The sequence below is a fragment of the Zalophus californianus genome, chromosome 2, assembly GCF_009762305.2.
Source record: "Zalophus californianus isolate mZalCal1 chromosome 2, mZalCal1.pri.v2, whole genome shotgun sequence".
In the NCBI taxonomy this organism is placed as follows: domain Eukaryota; kingdom Metazoa; phylum Chordata; class Mammalia; order Carnivora; family Otariidae; genus Zalophus; species Zalophus californianus.
Genome location: NC_045596.1, coordinates 96,439 through 117,496, shown reverse-complemented (window position 1 = coordinate 117,496; position 21,058 = coordinate 96,439). Strand labels below are relative to the sequence as shown.

At 49.9% G+C, this 21,058-nt stretch overlaps 1 protein-coding gene across 2 annotated transcripts in view; it reads right to left on the bottom strand.

Annotated features, from left to right (window-relative positions):
* PDE6B (phosphodiesterase 6B) overlaps positions 1–17,047 on the bottom strand; it is a 35,868-nt gene extending 18,821 nt beyond the window's left edge. The window contains exons 1-3 of one of the 2 annotated variants that reach the window (XM_027598852.2): positions 16,571–17,047; positions 12,222–12,374; positions 11,820–11,909 (exon numbers count right to left, since the gene is read on the bottom strand). In XM_027598852.2, coding sequence (XP_027454653.1) covers positions 11,820–11,909; positions 12,222–12,374; positions 16,571–17,038 — 711 coding nt within the window. In that variant the 5' untranslated portion in view covers positions 17,039–17,047. The remainder of the gene's footprint in view (positions 1–11,819; positions 11,910–12,221; positions 12,375–16,570) is intronic. The other variant, XM_027598853.2, reaches the window with a different exon arrangement.
* Positions 17,048–21,058: the final 4,011 nt, after the last annotated feature.

Sequence of the window (21,058 nt, the reverse complement as noted above, 5' to 3'; positions counted from 1 at the left end):
CCTCTTTCAGGGTGCAACGCACACCTCATCTTCTGGGCCTGGACCCCTCCCTGGGGAGTGGTCACCCCTCTTGTCCTTAAGCCTCAGCACACAGCACACAGTACCACCACTTGTTATGTGAACCAAACCCTAGGTGATTGAGTGACCAGGAACCATGGTCAGCTGGGTGCTGAGGTGTTGCCCTTCATGGATTCATGCTCCAAAATGAGAGACCTGGGGGCAACAGTGAGGCGTCCCCCGCTGACTTTGGAAATAAGGGGCATCCAACTGCATTTGGGGACAGACAACACAGAGGCTTGCAAAGCCTTTGGAAAGAGAAGGCTGGCCTTTTGAGGCCCAGCCTGACACTCACACTCCAGGAGGGAGGTGTCAGGATGCCTGGAAGGTGGAGGGCAGACAGGAAAGGTGACCCAGTGAACTCTGGTCGGCCTTGGCTCCCAGGGCTCTTATTGAGTGGTAAGCTCCTGAGAGCTGGTTGTTCAATCATCAGGAATTTTGAGGGCCAGTTATTAAACCCAGCCATTATTAAAGTTAAATGATGTGAACTTAACAATTAAGAAAATTATGTTAAGACAAAGGTATAAGTATGCAACCTCATTATTTCCTTGTTATTTCACTATAGTTCACTATTATCCATGCTTCTGAGGTTACTTATGGTGGGAAGATGATCTGTTCTACAGCACGTCTCTTCCCAACTGTGTCCAGCGATATCACAGTGGGGGCTTCACTGACAAAGTCGGCTGGCATTGCCCAGGGCGGAGAGGCATGCCAGCCCCCCTGTTGCTTCCAGACTCACATATCCTGACTTCTGAGCATTTCCACTTGTTCACATAACAAGAATATGAGGCCAGCAGTTGAGCACGCATGCTGTCTATATGGCCCTCTGAAACTGTCCTGTCCTGGGAGGGGCAGTGCGTGTCCTCTGGTCTTCACAGTGAGCCAGCAGGCCATGGGCACATGGGCAGCCTAGAAGGTTGGAGAGGCCAGAGTCCTCACCAATGGGGCCCTTCATCTAGCTTTTGGTACAATCTGGACGGTTGGGCAGTGGGAATCATTCAGCTAAAACTGATCAGTCAGTTTGATGCAGTAGATTCCGACATTCCTGGCCGAACCTAATGTTTACCTTGTTGCTTCTGTTACCTCTTGCCAAAGTGGCTTAGCTGCTTTCAGGAAGGGATTGACAGGAGACCCTGAGTGGAGTCTGCAAGAAGGGCGGTCAGTAGTTCTTGACTGGAGGATGGAGGGCAGGTCTGAGGGGCCGTAGCCCTGCTGAGGGGTTGTTAGGACCCTGGAGAGCCGCTGAGGTTTAAGGAAGGCAGGGACAAGTTCTGCGTGAGAACCACTTTAATTCCCAGGTACCTGCTCTCCTGCAACACAAGGAGGAGAGAAAGAAGGAGCAGGCACCAAGCTTAACTGCAAACTGTGTGGGTGCCAGTCTTTAATCACTGGCCGAAGTTTGGTCTCTTTGGAGAGAAAGGTAGATCTTTCTACCTTTCTCCCCAAAAAGGGCTGTGAGGTAGAGCCCTGTGCTTTGTGCAAATTAAAATTAGCATTCTTAAAAATGTTGTTCATAGTATGAGGTGTCAGAAACTGCTTTCTACTAGGACTAGGTGATGTCTGAGTAGGAAATCAAAGCACATGACTGAGGCATGGATGTCCATCGTTGGAAGTCCACGTTAGAACTCTGTCTTAGAGTACATGTGTGCTGTCTGAGGAGCTGGAAACCATGCATTTCCAGGTAGTCCATATTCCCTAAGCATTGGCAATTCATTTGCTGGAATGACACTTATTGTCTGGTTTAGATCTGGGATAAATGGACAGCAGAACAGACAAAAATCCCTGAGTCTTAGAATTCACGTCTAAGTGGGGGCAGGGGGGAGTTAGAACATGAGTAGAATGAACAGTCCTACGGCTTGTTACAAGGAGATGTAGGGAATACAGAGGAAATACAGGAGGCAGGGTTGGGTAGGGAATGTGGGGCTCAAGTGGGGGTACTCAGGGCAGGGGAGCTCTCTCTGCAGAGGACCCAAAAGGCATGGAAACAGTGTTCCTGGCAGAGGGACCTGCAGGTGTAAAGGCCCCTATGGGGGACAATGGCTGGGATGGAGCAAGGGGTGGGGAGAGCCAGAAGGACTGCAGGGTGTCCCTGAGGCCACCCAGTGACATGACCTAAGTTTTCAAAGTGTGGCTCTGACTGCTGAGTGTGAGTGGGCTGACAAGATGCAGAAGGAGAAGGACCCTGAGATGTGTCCATGACTGTGGCGGACAGGCCCTGATTTGTGTTCATAAAGGGGAGCAGTCAAGCAGGGCTAGTTGGAGAGGGAAGTGGGGGCTCAACACATGACACAGGCAGAGGGTTAAAAACTTGGCTTCTCCCGAGATGTAACTTTCCTGGAGGGAACTGCACACCCTCCCCCACTTCTGGGCAATCCCCAGTGGGGGAAAGTGTGTGTGGTGGGACAGGGTCAAGAAAATGTTCCCAGACTTGCTTCCAAGGCCCACACCTGGGATGTATGGGGTTAGATTTGAATCCTGGCCTGAGGTCATTGTTTTGGAGATGCTGCTGATAAGCTTTGGCGAAATGTCCTCACAGCAATTAAGTTAAGGGGCCTGACACAGAGGAAGCTGCATTTTCCATTCCTGGGAGAATAGGGGGCTACAGAGCAAGGACAGAATGAGAGCAACACAGGACTTCAGCCCCAAGGGAAGTGGGCTAGACCCCGACAGGGCAGAGGGATACACAGAGAGGGTGTTTGGAGAAAAATGGCTGGAAACCCCCTGAATTTGAGGAAATACATGGATATTAACATCCAAGAAGCTCAACAAACTCCAAGTAAGATGAACTAAAAACACCTACACTAAGACACATTATAATCAAACTGTTGAAAGCCAAGACGAAGAGAATCTTGAAAACAGCGAGAAAGGTGACTTGTCGCATACAAGGGATCCTCGCTAAGGCTGTCTGCAGATTTCTCATCAGGAATTTTGTTTGGAGGTTTGAAGACAATGGGTTGACATAATCAAGTGCTAACATTAAAAAAAAAAGGCTGTCAACCAAGAATCCTATATCTGGCAAGCTGTCCTTCAAAATTGAGAGAGAAATTAAGACATTCCCAGGTAAACAGAAGCTGAGGGCATTTGTCACCACTAGGCAGACCTGCACTGCAAGAAATGTTAAAGGGAAGTACTGCAGTTGAAATGATGGACACAAGAAAGGGACTCAAAGATGTATGAAGAAATAAAGATTTCAATAAAGGTAAATACATGGGCAATTGTAAAAGTTAGCATTATTGTAACAACAAAAGCTACAAAACATTGCTGAAATAAATTAAAGAAGACATAAATAAATAGAAAGACATGCCTTAGTCATGAATTGGAAGACTTAATATTGTTACAATATCAGAACACCCAAAGTGATCTAGAAATTCAATGTAATCTCTATCAAAATCTAAATGATGTTTTTGCAGAAAAAAAAAAAACCCTAAAATGCATATGGAATCTCAAGGGCCCTGAATAGCCAGTCTTGGGAAAGAAGAACGAAGAGGGGGACCCAGACTCCCTAAGTCAAGACAGGCTACAAATCTACCTTAATCAAAACAGTGTGATACTGGCATACAGACAGACATATAGATCAATGGAATAGAATAGAGAGTCCAAAAATAAACCCACACATAAATGGTCAAATGATTTCAACAAGATTGCCAAGATCATTCAGTGGGGGAAAAGATAGTTTTTGAACAAATGGTGTTGGGAAAACCGGATATCCCCATGCAAAAGAATTAAGGTGGATCCTTACCTCACATCATTTGCAAAAATTAACTAAAAATGAGTGAAATATAGGACCTATAACTAGAAAACTCTTAAAACAAAACATAGGACAAAAGCTTCTTGACACTGGGTTGGAAATGATTTCTCGAATAGGGCAGCAAAGGCACAGTCAACAAAAGAAAAAAATAAACAAATTGGACTTTCTGAAAATTAAAAACTTCTTTTTTTAGAGATTTTATTTATTTAATTGACAGAGAGAGAGAGAGGGAACACAAGTGGGGGAGGGAGAAGCAGGCCCCCCCCGCCAAGTGGGGAGCCCAATGCGGGGCTCGATCCCAGGACCCTGGGATCATGACCCGAGCTGAAGGTAGTCGCTTAACCGACTGAGCCACCCAGGCGCCCCGAAAATTAAGAACTTCTGTGCATCAAAGGTAAAAGGATAACCCACAGAATGGGAGAAAATATTTGTAAATCATATATCTCATAAGAGGTGAATATGCAGAATATGTAAAGAATTCCTAAAACTCAACAACAAAAAACCAAATAACCAGGTTAAAAAATGGGCAAAGGACTTAGACATTCCAAAGAAGATACAGAGATGACCAATATTCACATGAAAGGATGACCAATATTATTAATCTTAGGGCAATGCAAACCAGAACTACAATAAAGAACCACCTCATACCCATTAGTATGGCTACTATAAAAACACACAGAAAATATCAGGTGTTGGAGAGGATGTGGAGAAGTTGGAACCCTGTGTACTGTTGGTGAAAATGGAAAATGGTGCAGCCACTGTGGAGAACAGTATGAAATTTCCTCAAAAATTAAAAATAGAACTACCTTATGACCCAGCAATTCCACATCTGGGTAGGTACTCAAAAGAACCAAAAGCAGGGTCTCAAAGAGATGTTTGTGCACTCATATTCATAACAGTGTTATTCACAATAGTTAAAATGTGGAAGCAACCTAAGTGTCCATTGATTGATAAAAGGATAGCAAAATGTGGTCTATCCAGATGATGGAATATTATTCAGTCTTAAAAAGAAAGAAATTTGGACACCAGCTACAAAATGGATGAACCTCGAAGACTTTATAGTAAATGAAACAAACCAGTCACAAAAAGACAAATACCGTATGATCCCATTTATATAAGGTACTTAGAGTAGTCAGAATCATAGAGGCAGAAAGTAGAACAATGGGTGCCAGGGGCTGGGGACCGGGGACGGGGGAGTTAGTATTTAATGGGGATAGAGTTTTAGTTTGGGACTATGTAAAGAGTTCTGGAGATGGATGGTAGTGATGGTTACACATTATGAATGTACTTAATACCATTGAACTGTAGACTTAAAAATGGTTAAGATAGTAAATTTTATGTTATGTGTCTTTTGCCACAATAAAAATAACTAGGAAAAAAGTAAAGAGAGGGAGAAATATATACCATGCTAACACCGATCAAAAGAAAGCTGCAGTGTGGCTGTGTCAGTTGTAGACAAAGCAGACTTCAGAAGAAGGAAAATGATCAGGGGTAAAAAGGGACAGTACATAATGATACAGGGGGTCATTTCTCCAAGGAGATAACTTCCTTAATGTGTATGGACCTAAGTACAGAGCATCAAATTACATGAAGCAAAAACTGATAAAACTTGCGGGAGCAATAGATAAACTCACTAGTTGGTTAACTCCAGTACTCTTCTTTCAGTAATTGATAGAAACTGCAGGCAGAAAATCAGTAAGAAGAATTGAACTAAACAGCACTGGAGATAACGGACATCAACAGAACACCCCATCAAACAACAGCAGAATATACGTTCTTTCAAGATCACATGGAGCACTCACCAAAATGGACCATATTCTGGTCTGTAAAACACATCTTAACAAATATGGAATAAAAATCATAAGGAATGTATTATCATACTACAGCAGAATTAAACTAGGAATCAGAAATTAAATAGAAAGTAGCTAGAAAATTCCAAAATATCTGAGACAGAACTCTTCTAAATAATACATGGGTCACAGAAGAAGTCTCCAAAGAAATTTGTAAAGAGTTTGAACTAAATGAGAACAAAAATACAGCTTATTAAAATTTGTGGGATGCAGTGAAAGTGGTCCTTAGAGGGATGTTTACAACATTAAATGGACATAATAGAGGAGAAACAAGATCCAAAATCAATAATCTAATTTTAGGAAACTTGAAAAGGAAAAATCAATGTAAGCCTAAAGCAAGCAGAAGGAAAAAAAAACATTAAGAACAACACTAAGCCCCAAAATGTAACAACTTAGATAAAATGAAGTTTTCAATGCCTTGAAAGACACAAACTATCAACACTCTTATAAGGCGAAATAGAATAATCTGAACAGAACTATACGTATTAAAGATATTGGAATAATAATAATCTTCAAAAAAGAAAGCACCAGTCCTTGATGAATTCATTGATGAATTTTCTACCAAACATAGGGAAGAAATTTGCTTAATTAACTACAATCTCTTTAAAAAAAATAGAAGCAAAGGGAACACTTCTTAACCCATTCTATGAGGCCAACATTACCTAATACCAAAACCAGATAAAGACATCACAAGAGGGGCCCCTGGGTGGCTCAGATGGTTAAGCATCTGCCTTCAGCTTGGGTCATGATCTCCAGGTCCCAGGATCAAGCCCCACATCAGGCTCCCAGCTAAGTGGGGAGTCTGCTTCTCCCTCTCCCTCTGCCTCTCCCCCTGTTTGTGCTCTCTCCCTCTCTTGTTCTCTCAGTCTTTTAAATGAATAAATAAAATCTTTAAAAAAAGATATCACAAGAAAGAAAAACTATAGACCAAATTCTCTTATGAACATAGATGCAAAAATTCTTAATAAAATATTAGCAAACCAATCCAATGAAGTATAAAAATAGTAAGTGGGATCTATCCCAGGTATACAAGGCTGGCTCAACATTTGAAAATCAATTAATATAATCTACCACATTAACAGGCTAAAGAAGAAAAAATAATACCTTCATATCAATTGATGGAAAAAAAGTATTTGACAAAAATCCAACTCTCATTCAGAATAAAAACTGTATGCCAAATAGAAAGAAGCTTCCTTAGCTAGATGAAAATGCTACAAAACCCTTTAGCAAGCATCAGACTTAATGGTGAGAAACTAGATGTTTCCCTCCTAATATTGGGAATATGGCAAGGATGCCCCCTCTCCCCACTCATATTCAACATTGTACTGGACGTCCTAGCAAGTGCGATGATAAAAAAAAGAAATACTACGTATATAGATTGGGAAGGAAGGAATAAAACTGTCTTAGTCTGCAGATGACATGATTGTCTATGTGAAAATACCAAGGAATCAATTTAAAAAACCTTCCTGGAACTAATAAGTGATTGTTTTAAGGTCACAGGATACAAGGTTAATATACGAAAGTCAGTCACTTTTCCTTGTATCAGCAATACATAACTGGAACTTGAAATTAAGAACACAAAATCACTTATATTAGCATAAAAATGAAATACTTAGGTACAAATTAACAAATGCAGTCCCAATTAAAATACCAGCAAGCTATTTTGTGGATATGGACAAACTGATTTAAAGTTTATATGGAGGGACGCCTGGGTGGCTCAGTCATTAAATGTCTGCCTTTGGCTCAGGTCATGATCCCAGGGGCCTGGGATGGAGCCCTATGTTGGGTTCCCTGCTCTGCAGGGAACCTGCTTCTCCTCTGCCTCTGCCTCTCTCTCTGTCCCTCTGTCCCTCATGAATAAATAAATAAAATCTTTAAAAAAATAAAAAAATAACGTTTATATGGAAAGGCCCCTCCCCCATATGCAATAGCCAGCATAATACTGTAGACAAAAAAGTTGGAGAATTGATATTTCTGATTTCAAGACTATAAAGCTAAAATGATCAAGACTCCATGGTATTAGTGGAAAAATAGGTGCATAGAGCAATAAAACAGAATAGAGAACCCAGAAATAGACCCACACAACTGCAGTTTGATGAAGGAACAAAGGCAATTCAATGGAGAAAGGATAGTTTTGCACAATTTGATATCTACATGCAAACAAGTGTATCTAGATCCAAACCCTACAGCTTTCATAAATATTAACTCATAGACCTAACTATAAAACACAAAACTATAAAACTCTTAGAAGATGACATAGAAGAAAATATGGTGACCCTGAGTTTGGTGAGGAGGTTTTTTAAAAAAAAGTTGTTATTTTAATTCCAGTTAGTGAACACACAGTGCTGTATTAGTTTCAGGTGTACAATACAGTGATTCAACACTTCCAAACAACACCGAAGCTCATCAAGACAAGCGCCCTCCTTAGTTCCCATCACCTATTTCACCTACCCCCCACCTTGGGAACTGTCACTTTTTTCTCTATAGTTAAGAGTCTGTTTCTTGGTTTTTCCCCTTTGCTTGTTTATTTTCTTTCTTAAATTCCACATGAGTGAGATCATATGGTATTTGTATTTCTCTGACTGATTTTGTTTAGCATTATACTCCCTAGCTCCATCCATGCTGTTGCAAGTGGCACGATTCCATTCTTTTTTATGGCTGAATAATAATCCGTGACTTTATCCATTCATCCACATATTGATGGACATAGTAATGAGTTTTAAGATCTAATACCTAACTACACTTCATGAAGGAAAAATTAATAAGTTGGACTTTATTAAAATTTAAAACTTCTGGGGCGCCTGGGTCACTCAGTCGGTTAAGCGTCTGCCTTCGGCTCAGGTCATGATCCCAGGGTCCTGGGATCGAGTCCCCCATCGGGCTCCCTGCTCAGTGGGGAGCCTGCTTCTCCTTCTCCCACTCCCCCTGCTTGTGTTCCCTCTCTGGCTCTCTCTCCCTCTGTCAAATAAATAAATAAAATCTTCAAATAAAATAAAATAAAATTTAAAACTTCTGTTTTTCCAAATACACTGTTAAGAGAATGAGGAAACGAGCTATACCCTTGGAGAGAATATTTGCAAAACACACATCTGATAAAGGACTTGTATCCAAAATTTACAAAAACTTAAAGCAATAAGAAAACAGAAAACTAATTTAAAAATGGGCAAAGATCTGAACAGACACCTCACCAAAGAATAAGATATATGGATGGCAGATAGGTATATGAAAAGATGCTCAATAGTATTTGTCATTAGGGAATTGTAAATTAAAACAAAAATGAGATACATCTATTAGAATGAATAAAATCCAAGTCACTGACAAAAACTGTTGAGGATGCAGAGCCATAGGAATTCTCATTCATTGTTGATGGGAAGGCAAAATGACACAGTTGCTTTTTGGCAGTTTCTCAGAAAGTTAAACACAATTATACCATATTATCCAGCAATTGCACTCCTTGGTATATACTCAACTGAACTGAAAACTTATACATATACACAAACCTGCACACAAATGTTTCTAGCAATTTTATTCATAAGTGCCCCAAACTGGAAGCAATCAAGATGTCCTTTCATAGGTGAATGTGGTCCACCCAGACAATGGAATATTATTCAGCACTAAAAAGAATTGAGCTATCAAGCCGTAAAAAGGAATGGAGGCATCTTAAATGCATTTTACTAAGGGAAAGAAGCCAATCTGAAAAAGTTACACACTGCATGGTTCTAAATCTATGACATTCTGGAAAAGGGAAAACTGTGGAGACAGCAAAAAGATCAGTGGTTGCCAGCCGTTGGTGGAGGTGGGGAGGGAGGGATGAACACCTGGAGCACAGGGAATTTTTAGGGCAGGGAAATTATTCTGTATGATACTGTAGTAGTGTTACCTGTTGTGATACATTTGTTGGGCTTATGGAAATTTATAGCACAAACGATGAACCTTAATGTGTGCCAATAAAACAGTCATTTTAGCGAGTTGGGGGATTCCACGAAAGAATGCAGACTCTGACAAGAGAATCAAACTGTAACACTTGAAACCACCTCACCGAAGGAGGCGGAGGAAAGGTGCTGATTGAAGTATTTTGGGAAATGAGCAGTCTGTAAGACTAAAGACAAAAGAAGCTGCTCGTAAACACTGCCTTCCCATGGGGAACGGGTTAACAATTCTGTTCTTGCTGTGCACATACACTGGAATTGAACAGTTAAGTAAATGAGTGGTGGATGATGGGAGCCAGGTATCTCACTGTTGTAGTGGAAACTTGCATCCCAGCAAAGCGCGGGAAGCCAGAATGATCCATGTGGAGACACTGGAACTCAAGTTTAACTTAACACGGATTCGTGTACACGTAGAGCTATTTGCAGATGTGTGTGCACATGCGCAGGCTAGCAGGTGCACATGCGCAGGCTAGCAGGTGCACACGCGCAGGCTAGCAGGTGCGCCGGCCTTCCCTTGCTCTGACACCCCAGTGGCCGAGAGCACACCCAGTGCCCAGATCGCTGTTTCTAGGACCGTTCCCCAATTAAAGCAGCGGAGATCCTTGAGGGACTTCTGATTCCAGGGCCAGACAGGAAATACACAAATGAGTCTGGAGCGTCTGGTTGTGCCAGAAGGCACGGAATGTGCAACCTGCCCCCACCCCCCGCCGTAAACCAGCAAACTTACCCATCCGCGAACCCAACACCCAGAAAACACCCAGAGTGTTGAGTTGATGGGTTATGTCAAACGGCAGGGGAGCCCACTGAGGGGCTCCCAGTGGCTACAGTCAGAAGAGACTGAACGACAAAATCAATCAAGTTGACCAGGGTTATAACCTGAACACCCGTGACTCCAGATGGATGTAACAAATGATAATATAAATCGGTAAAGTGTGAAAGGAGACATCTCCAGTGGAGAACTCTATTCCTGCAGTGTGGGGCCCACAGTGACCGCCCCCCAAACAGGACAGTGCACCTAGAGGCCTTTCTAGAAGCCAGTCTCATGTGTCAGGCCGGCCTCACAGCCCTTCACTGGTCCCCAGTTGGCCCTGAGCCCTGTCTGACCAACCCCCACTGTGCCATCACTTTGTCCAAGGCCTCAAGCCATGTTCTTCCCTCTGCCCAGGGTACCCTCCTGCCCTCCCCCAGGGGCCCTCCCCTGCCCCGCCACACAGCCATGGCCTGTGGGAGGTATCTCTCTCAGAGGCTTTTTTGTTTCTTCCCCAGCCAGTGGGGCTGGCCTATGGTCAAAAGATAACCTCAGGGGATCCCAGACCCCCTGCTCAGCCTGCTTCTTCTGTAGCCCATGGGTCAGGAGGGGGCACCGAAATAGCCTTTCTAGATGCTGAGATGAGCAGAGGAACCTCTCATCGCTTTAAGCAAGTTTACAGCAGGTGACCAGGATGTACACAGCATTTGCAGACGGAACAGAAAGCGGGGAGGGCGGGGAGTGACTATGTCACACGCCACATCTCCTAAGGCTTAGCCCAAAGGCCACATCTTATACAGCTCTCCCGGCCCCGGGCCCAGAGGGACTTTCTGCCCTCTCCCAGGGCCCGCTCACTGTCTTCTAGTGCCCTCCAGCGGGCCGGAGACTGAGGCAGGAGGACACAGAGGGCACCTACCTCAGGTGCCCGACAGCTCTGTACCATTCCCGAAACACAAGCCCCCACCTTACTCCCATCAGGCCCACACCCTCCTCGCTGAGCGGGGAGTGAGGGGGGAAGCAGATGCCAGCCCTGTAAGCAATGCTTATCCTGTGCAGCTAGGGGCCGGACATACCAGGGGACTCAGCCACCCAGTGGCAGAAACTCTGTCCCCATTGTCCATTCATCATTCACCCCAGCTCCTCCCGAAGAGAGTTTGATGACGCTTTGAAGGCAGGGTGGTGCCTGTGGCATTTGCAGGTGCTCACACCCACCTGGGCTGGGGGGGAGTCAGGGTGGGCAGACGAGATGGGTGAGAGACCCAACCCCTCATGGGGTCCCAGCTGCATGATGGCTTCCTGATGCTGCGTCCCTGCAGCGGGCACCCTCACAACATCACACCACAGCCACAAAAAGCACAGGAACCCCAGCAGCTGCTGGCTCTAAACCTGCCCAGGCCGAGCTTTGTCTTTGTCCAGAGAGACCGGCACAGGGGCCTGGACACGCTCGGACGTCTCGGAGGGCAGGGAGGCTGGGATGGGACAGGTACCTGGCCGCGGCGGGTCTCACAGTTGTGAAGGTAGCTCAAGTGGTAGATCTTCAGGTTTAATGTGCCAAAATTCAGGTACTTCAAGAAAACCTGAAATAGGAATTATAGCAACAGTAGTTAGAAACCCCGGTTTTCAGAAGGTGCTCGGGTATGCAAGGGTGGAAGGCATGCAGCTGCCTGGAACAGGGCCCAGCACCGATGTCAGCACACACAGGCCTATACATGTGAAGACACACAGGTGTGCAAGAGACACAGGGATGAGCTCATGGAACTAAGCAGAGGAGAAGTATACACATAGACCTCAAGAGAGCACGCACCGCCCGCCAGGTGCAGGATAGACCGGGGGGCAGAGGTGGCCCACGTACAGAGGCGTGCACGCCCAGAAGGCCCCCCAACACTCACATCTTCGTCTTCACTTGTGAAACATGGGCCGTTGAGCTTGTTCACGGCCATGATGACAGCCACGACATCTTTGCCGTTCATGATGGGTGTGGCCAGAATGTTCTTTGTCACGTAGTCCGTCAGCTCATCAGCAAAGGAGCTGAAGTGGGGACACTGGGCAGCAAAGAGGAGAGAAAAGAGAGGCCGTCAGTCTGTAGACCTGGAGCCCTGTCTCCCCCTGACCCAGTGGGGGCAGGGCTAAGCTCCACGGAGGCCACCGCCCAGGCCAGTGCTGAGCCCCAGGTGGCCCTGCCCCGGACATCAGGAGCCCGGGAAGCATAAGAGCACATGGCCCATGGTCTGTCCTTGTGTCTCCAGCCTCTGTCCCCCCGCTCGGAGCCACTAAACCCAGCCCTTGATCGCAGACTCTGCTGGGTCCTCACAGGGCCTGGACTGTGGCAAGCCTGGGCCCTCCCACACCTGCTGTCATCTGGCCAAACCAGCTTCTTGGGTACCTCTGGAGTCGCCCACCTGCCTGTCCATAAGTCCCTCCTAGCTCAGGCTGCCCTCTCCTGCCTTCACTTGCCCTCGGGACAGCCCCCACATGCTCCTCCCCAAAAGTCTGTCGGCTGAATAAAGGGTGAGTGTGAGTCAGGGTGGAGGGTCCTCTGTGGGTCTCCTGGGGCCATGCTCCAGCCAGTGTCTGCTCCATGGGGCCCGTTGCCCGTACGATAAGGCATTAGTCCACTTGTGGCCCCGAGGGCAGGTCCTGCTGGTCTTAGAGTCGCTCCCTAGGGCCTCTCCTTGGCTGGGGGCTGGTTGAGGGGCCCGTAAGTTCTGTCTCTACAGGGAACAGGGCAGCTGAGCTTTGTCTTGGCCCAGGTATGGAGTGTTGCCAGGACGAGGCCGCTCCAAGTGGCTAACACTCTGCTGTTCAGGGTGGATATGACCCCAGGTCCAGCCTCCTACTTCCTGGGTGCTGACATTTGTTTACACGAGGCCCAAGTGACCCTTTGCAGAGGACAGCTCAGAGTTGGACCTGCCGCGGTGTGATCTCCGGGGAGATCAGGGTGGCCCTGTGCCCCTCTCCTCACTGCTCACCTTGGGTTGAGCGAGGAAATCCCTGTAAATTCTCCCTACATTTTGTTATTATTATTTGTTGTTAAAGGAGCTCTTTTGGGTTTACTCAAGGACTGTCGGTCCTGTGGCAGGCAGAGGCATGACTGACCCCACGTGACTTCCTGTGCCCTCTCTGTGGCTCGGCCTCCTTGCAGCCCAAGGGTGCTGTGGCCACTGTCCAGCCTCCCCTTTCCTGGGCAGTGCAGGCCAGCGGGAGGTCGGAGGAAGCCTGCTGGGGACGAGAGCAGTCCATGTTCTCGTGAAGAGGTGCACATGTCTGGTGCCAACCTGTCCCCTGCCTCTCCGGCCTGATTATGGGGATGCGGCTGTCCCCTGCGGCCACAGGGCACCTGGCGTCAAAGGGAAACCAATACGGGATCCCTGGAGGCGGCAGGAGCGCCGCCTCACCCCAGGGCTGAGCACAGGCATGAGCTCAGGGCTGTTTCCACGTCTCCACATTCCATGTCTGTGCTCTCTCTGGTCACCTTCCCAGTGCTTGCTGCTCTGGGGTTCTGCCGCCACACAGCCGCATCTCCAGGCAGGCCTTCGGCTCTGCCCCAGACTTCCTTACTGCCCTTCAGCTGCACTCCCCTGCTCCCACCTGGGGTCCTGCACAGTGCGCCCTGCTCCCAGGTGCCCCACGCCATACCAGACACCCCTGCTTGCTCCTGCCACACTGGGGCCCTCACCCCGTGGTCCGTGGCTCTAGCCTCTCAGTGTGTCTCCCACACACTAGGTGCAAGCTGAAGGGAGCCTCAGGTTAAGAGCAGGCTCTGGCCAGGAGCTGTGCTCTCGGAACAGAGTCACCCAAGGGCTGGGGTCACCTGCACTCCACACCCTTATAGCCTGTGCCTGTTCGCGTCCCCCCGCCTGCCTCTTCTACTCCACTGTCTCCATATCAAGGCTCCCACCTGGCTTCTCTACTGAATCAGACCCTGCAGTCCCAGAGCCTCGCTCAGAGCCCCAACCACCTTGAGGGCAGCGGACGACGCTCAGGCTCCCAGAAGCCCTGTAACCACAGCGTAAGAGCAGGAGCAACCCCAGGCCCATTGCATCCTAAGCTTCACTCCCAAACATCCACACTCTCGTGCTCCCCATTCCAGGGGTTGGAACCCACCCACCACCCCATGGAAAGGACCCTGCTGTCACCTTGGCACCCCCCTCCCCCCTCAGCCTCAGTAGGTCTAGGGGTCCTGTGACTGCTCGAAATTGCCCCCACCCTGCCTCTACTGCCTAGACCCTCATCATTGTTACCCACAGCACCCACCCGCCTCCTGACCCATCTTTGCTCTGCAGGGCCAGCCTGGTAATGCTGCCCTCCACCCTCTTCTGAGCTGGCCTGGCTCCCAGAGCTTCCCCACAAAGCTGTGTCCCTAGTGCCAATTCAGCCTCCTTTGACCCTACAACAGCTGGGGTCTGGACGCCTTGGCAACATGCAGGACGCTCATGATGGGCTGTTTCTGGGCCCACAGCTCTTTGGAGTGGGGTCAGACTCCACCACAGAGCCAGGACCTGAGTCTGGTCCTGCTCAGCCGCTCGGTGGCCATGGCTGAGCCATGTCCCCTCCACGGCCTTCCAGTGGCTTCTGCCTAGCTGCCTTGCCATGGGCCCTCGGGGGTCTTAAGAGCTGCAAAGTGGTGGTGGGGTGATGTTGCAGCCCCACGGTGTCTTCCTCCTTGCTGCCCGCGAGGGGTCCCTGTCCCCCAGGCACACACCGCTCTCCCAAAACAGCCTCCCATGCTTTTCTCATAGAGCGGGGAAGGTGCTGGAGTCTCAGATGGAGCAAGGCTCTCTGCCTCAGTCTCCCCTCTGAAGACAACATGGCACTGGCAATGCTTAGGTCTTCACGATGCACTTAATGGAAACTTGTTTTTTTGGCTGATTTTGACTCTGCTGTCAGTTCCACTGCATCTGAGATCAACAAGACTCAGCACAGCCCTGAGGCTTGAGGCCAACATGTGCCCTTTGCCCACTGGGGAGAAATCAGAGTGGGTTGTCCTGATGGAGGTAGAAGGGTCTCGAGAAGCCAAGGCCTCAGGGAAGGGAAGGGCACAGGGCCTAGAACAGCCATGCCACCTGGACCAGACCCTCACCCAGCACAGGCTTGGGTTGCGGGAACCAGAGGACAGAGCCCTGGAGGCGAGAGGTCCAGCCCAGACTCGGAGAACGGAGGGGGCTAGACACAGGAAGAGAAGGGGCAGCAAGAGCCCCTCAGTGCACATCCCTGCCGCCGGATCCCCTTCTGTTCCGGGTAGTTCAGGCTCCTGATACTCTGATGCATGGGGTGACCTATTTCTTAAAATGGAGTGAAGATGAAGCTAATCCCAGAGATTACTATATTCAGGTCGCTGGACCCAGGGTTGTCTAGAGCAGATAAATTTAAGAGGATTGCAACCACTTCCTTCCCTGGCCCCAGAGGGCCTGGGGGGATGTGCACGTGTCTCTTTGTCTCCAAGGACTAGGGTCCAGTGGCTGTTTGGGGAGAAGCCCATCCCAGTGGCAGAGTCCCCTCTGGGTTCCTTCACAGACAGTGGACGAGGCTGATCCAGGTCCTGCTTCCCCGTCTCAGAGGTGGGGACGGGCGAGGAGGGGAGAAGCCAGCGGCTCTTGTTCGCCCCCAGCAGCCTCTCCCTGCTCCTTCTCCTTGGAGCCCCTCACCCTCATGCTCACCTTGGGGGCCTCTGTCCCCCCCACACACTGCATCCAACAGGCGCCTCCATCCCCCTAGCCCCATCCACCCTGGTCTCCACCCCAGGATTCCTGAACTCCTAGTGCACTAGCTCCACACCCATTCCCCGGCCAAATCTCAGCTCCACGCACTGCTGTCTATCCTCACTGCCCAGCCTGGACCAGCCCTGGTCTCCCTGTTGCTTCTCCCAAATCCGCAACCTTGCCTGTGCCAGGAAGCAGCATGATCTCCTATGGGGTTGTGGGTTTTGGGCTCTGGGGCCCACCGGCTCTTCCTTTCTGAGTCTTTGGACCAGCCCCTGCTCTGACCCCTTCCTCCCCCCTCCTCCATCCAGGGACCTGTGGGTCAAGGGGGCAGCAGGGTCTGCCCAGACCACCCTCCCAGCTGCCTCAAGTCTGGCTTCCTTCTTTCCACAATCTCTGGCCCAGCCCACCCCACTTGCCCCCCTGCCCCAGGCTGCCTTCCTGAGAGCAGAGGTCCCCACAGGTCCTGCAGGCTGACCCATTCCATGGGACCTGTAGGGACTCCTCACCGACCCTGCCGGTTGTGGCCCAGAGCCCACCTCTGTCACGTCTTTGATGTTCACCATCTTCTTGGTCTGAGCCACATGGCCCACAACCCCAATGTCCAGCGGAAAGACGATCTCAGAGTCGGGGGGCACCAGGCAGTCTTCCAAGACACTGCCGGGCTGCACACTGAAGAGGCGCGTGGCTAGCTCAGCCACACCATTGCGCTGGCGGTACATGAAGAGGCTGCAGCGGTCAGCATGCAGGATGGTGCAGAGGCGTCGCAGGATCTTGAAGACCACCCGCTCCATGTTCACGTTCTCCTGCATGTCCTGCACCAGCTCGAACAAGGCTGCACTCTCCTCCACCTGGCACAGCTCGCGGAAGCTGGTGCAGGCTGCTAGCTGCCCATCCTCGCAGGCGCCAGCCACATTCTCGGGGCTCAGCTTCTTCCCAAAGTACTCGTCTGAGAAGCCGGGGTTCTGGTCGAGGAACTGCTGCACCTGTTCCTCACTGAGGCTCATGGTGTCCCACTGCCTGTCCGGGAGACGTGGCCGGTCCCCAAGCACACACAGACTCCCAGCAAACACTGTCATCAGCAAAGCCTTTCTTAGTGACGATTACCGAGTCCTGGGAGGGCACAAGCTGACTCACCCATGCCTGCCCCCCTTGGCTTAGATCTTGGACTTTCCACCCCTGCCCCTGGGAAAATCAGACCCCCTGGAATGGTGGCAGCTGGGTCACAGCTCAGGGGCTTCTGCCTGTGGGGGGGGGGTCCTGGGCAGCCAGTGGAGCAGGTCCTTACACCTAATCCCCCAGGGCAGGCAACCCCACAAACACTGTGACCCTTTCTGCCTGGGGGATTGCAGCCCCACATCTCCTGGCACTCAGACCTCGGCTCCAGTGTGCTGGGGAGGTAGGGGACTGCCTCGTGGAGATGCTGCCCAGCCCTAGGCAGGGAGGGGGACCCCTGTACGGTGCCGAGGTCAGCAAGTGTAGCTCCATGGCTCCACCTTCATGGAGGGAAGCGACAAGAGGGGAGGAAGGTGGCCCAGCATTCATTGTGGAAGTGGGACCACAAGATGGGGGGTTTGCATAGACTTTCCCTTCTCTTTGATGGTGAGGAGGTGGCCTTGCAGGGGAGGGGTTTGCACGCAACAATAGGTCACCTGAGTGCACAACAGAGCTTCTCTGTTAAGAGCTAGCACCCTTAGTTAGAGGTTGTCTTAGTGAATCACCACCACACATCTTTTTCCTTGGCCCAATCCCTACTTATTGGGCACTTTTATTCATACTGCTAGACCCTCTCCTCACACAGAATCCACAACCACACTGTGGGCACTGCCATGTTGTATAGACAAGATTGTTCCTGAGCATATGTGCTTCAAACAGGCTGGCTTCCTAGACAGCAGCTGGGCACCTCTCTCCTTAACCACCTGCCTGGGTGTTATACAGACGCTAGCTTCTCTATGGGCCATGGTGTGACAAAAACTTTGGATTAAAACTGGAGGACGTGCCCATGTCTGTCTGACTCTCTGGCTGCTGGAGTGCCCTTCACTTCTCTCAAGAGACTGTGTGCACTTATGTGTGCGTGCACGATCATGTGTGTGCATGCTGCATGTGCATATACATGTGTGCATGTGTGTGCACGTGGGCCGAGTGTACAAGTGCATGCGTGTGCACAATCATGTGTGTGCACACTGCACATGCATATACATGTGTGCATGTGTGTGCATGTGGGCTGAGTGTACAAGTGCATGTGTTGCATGCGTGTGCATGCCCACGGACAGCTGGAGGGCTGGGGGTAAGAGTTACATCCATGGTGTGCACATCACTCCATATACTCCAGCTGTGCACATCACTCAGCAGAGACCAGGTGGGCACCTGGCGTTCTGGGCTCACCTTTGGCAGTGGCAGCTATGACTGTACCCACAGAGGCAGAAGAACAGTATAGCTGGAAGGACTTCAGGCCCCTCCAAGCCAAGGACCAGGCATCACAAACCAGGGGCCTTGACTGAGGGAAAGGCTGAAGGTTTCCTCATATTGCCTTTTAACCAGGTTGCAGGGGTCGTGTGTAGTTCTGAATTTTACTGCATTCAGCTGATAAAGATGTGTGTTCGTGCATGTATGAGTGTGCATATATGCACACACGTGTGAGTGTGCGCACATGTGTGAGCGCGGGGCCAGGGAACTTCTTGTGCCTAGACACGTTTTCTCAGCACAAGCCTTGGTTCTGGGGGTCTTTCCCTGTGGGCTCTGGGCTGGTGCCTCACAGCTGTGCTGTGGCCATAATGGGCCCGGCTGGCCGAGCGCCGGGCACAGGCCCTTGTGCTCTGACACTCTTGTCTCTGCTTAGTCACACAGCAGACTCCTTTCAGGGATCTGCTCTGAACATCCCACTTTTCCTAAAAATAGTGAATTCTGCCTGGGGACTGGGGGAGAAGAGCGAGGCAGGTGCTGTGGGTGGGGTGCTGTGGTGCTTAAGGATTTGAGGCCAGGGTTGGGGGTCACCTTGCTCTGAATTCAGTCCCCAGACAGCTTCCAGAGCCTTCCAGCGTATTGTCTTCAGACGCTCAGAGCTGCAGCCCAAATTATGCCTGATGTGAGGGACATGACAATGAGGCAGCCATCTGGCTGAGCAGTCCAGGGCAGCAGGGTCTTTGGGGGGACACTTCCCAAATCCTTGGCTCACTCCACCCCGAGGCACACTCGGCTGCAACCACCCTCCCTGCTTCTGCTCCCTGACTCCTGCCAGATGACTCCTTCCCTGCAGGGCTGAGGGCATGGGGCAGAGGTGGGAAGCTCACCTGCCTATGAAGCACTGGGTGGGGCAGGCCCTGGGGCAGGGGAGGCCCGCCGGGGAGGGAGGCACCTATGTCTGGTAGCCATAGGGCTGGGTCACAGCTGTGGGAGCGACATGGCCATGGGCTCAGAGGCACAATGTGCTCAGGGTCGGTGGGGCGGAGGGGGCTCCTTGCAGCGTGGGTGTGGAGCAGAGGAGGTTGCTGGTGGAGGAGTTCGGGGCGCTGTCGTGCCATAGCCAGACACCTGGGGTGTCCCCCCACCCCTCGCCTTTACACAGGGTGCCCACCAGACCTACACTGTGGTTCCTGTGTCACTGTACCTGTCGGTTTCCTTGCCCCTGAGCCTGCAGTGTTTGCAGGTGTGGGAGCCCTGAGGCATCAGGAGTTAATGTCCCTGGAGGAGTCCTTGACCTGTGACTCATGGGGTCGTGTGTAAATAGCCCAGTCACCTCTCCTGTGGGGCCCCTGACCCCCCATCTCATTTCCTGACACACCCACTGATGCTGCCTGGGGCCCCTGAGCAGCCCTCAAGGGGTGGATCCTTGATGCAGTTAGGGTTACACCTGTGAGATAAACTTCTGAAATATACTTTTGGGGTACACCCGTGAGGTGTACTTGTGAGGTATGCCCGTGATGTGTGCCTGAGGTACACCTATGAGTACACCTCTGAGATGCTCTCGTGATGAATGTGCATGAAAGACACTCCTGAGGAACACCTGAGAGGTGCACCCGTGAGGTGGGCCTGTGGATACACCTCTGATGTGCACCTGTGTGCAAAGGCCCATCAGATACAACAGGTAGCCTCTCCACAAATGAATGTGGGAGATGTTTGAGGAGAAATGGGATTTCTCCTTTGCTACGTTCCTATTAATTTTACCTCATCATAATGTGGGATTTCAAAATTAGCAAGTACACCCTGGGAGCCATTTATAACAAGAAATATGTCTTAAATAGCTATTACATGAAGAGAACTCCAGTATCTTACCCCAAACTGTGGAGAGGATGCAATCTCACAAGCAGCATTATGCCTGAAATTAAAATTAACCAGTCAAGAGGAATGGCAGGGATGAGAAAAATCAGAGTTCACACTCAGGAATCTCCTTCCATTTCCAGTGCACAGAACTGACACATCCATCAGGCCTTGTACTTCCATAAGGTGAGTCTTGCCAGAGGGATGATAGGGGAGGCGCTAACTGGCCATGTCACCAAAATGGGAAAAAGGGTGGGGTCAGTGGGGAGATGCCTCAGATTCTGACCGCAGGATGGGGCCTGGGGCAAATTGCGGGCTGAGGGTGGGCATGTACCCACAACCCTGGCTCCAACCTCTGCTCCCACCAGCTACCTGACCTCAGGGAAATCTCTCAGCTTCTCCAGGCCCCGACTTGGCTTCTGGCCAACAAGATCTTGCTGTGGGGTTTTTTTGGGGGGGGGTGAGAAATGGTGATATAAAGTATGTGGCATGGGCACCAGCACACTGTGAGGTCCTACTGACAACAGGCCATTGAGGACCCCATCCCTGCATGACCAGGGAGAGGGGAGGGGGGCCTGGAGGGTGTGGGAGAAGACAGAGACCTAAGTGGAGGGGGTATGGAAGGAGGAATGCAGAGTAAGGGGTAGTAGGATGAGGGGCTGATGCAGCCACCTGTCTGGGCTCTGTGCTGACCTGGGTGGGTCGGTGGGGGTGGGGGGCAGGTATGGCAAATCTTGGGTAAGGAATAATGTTGGACCAAGAAGAGAAAC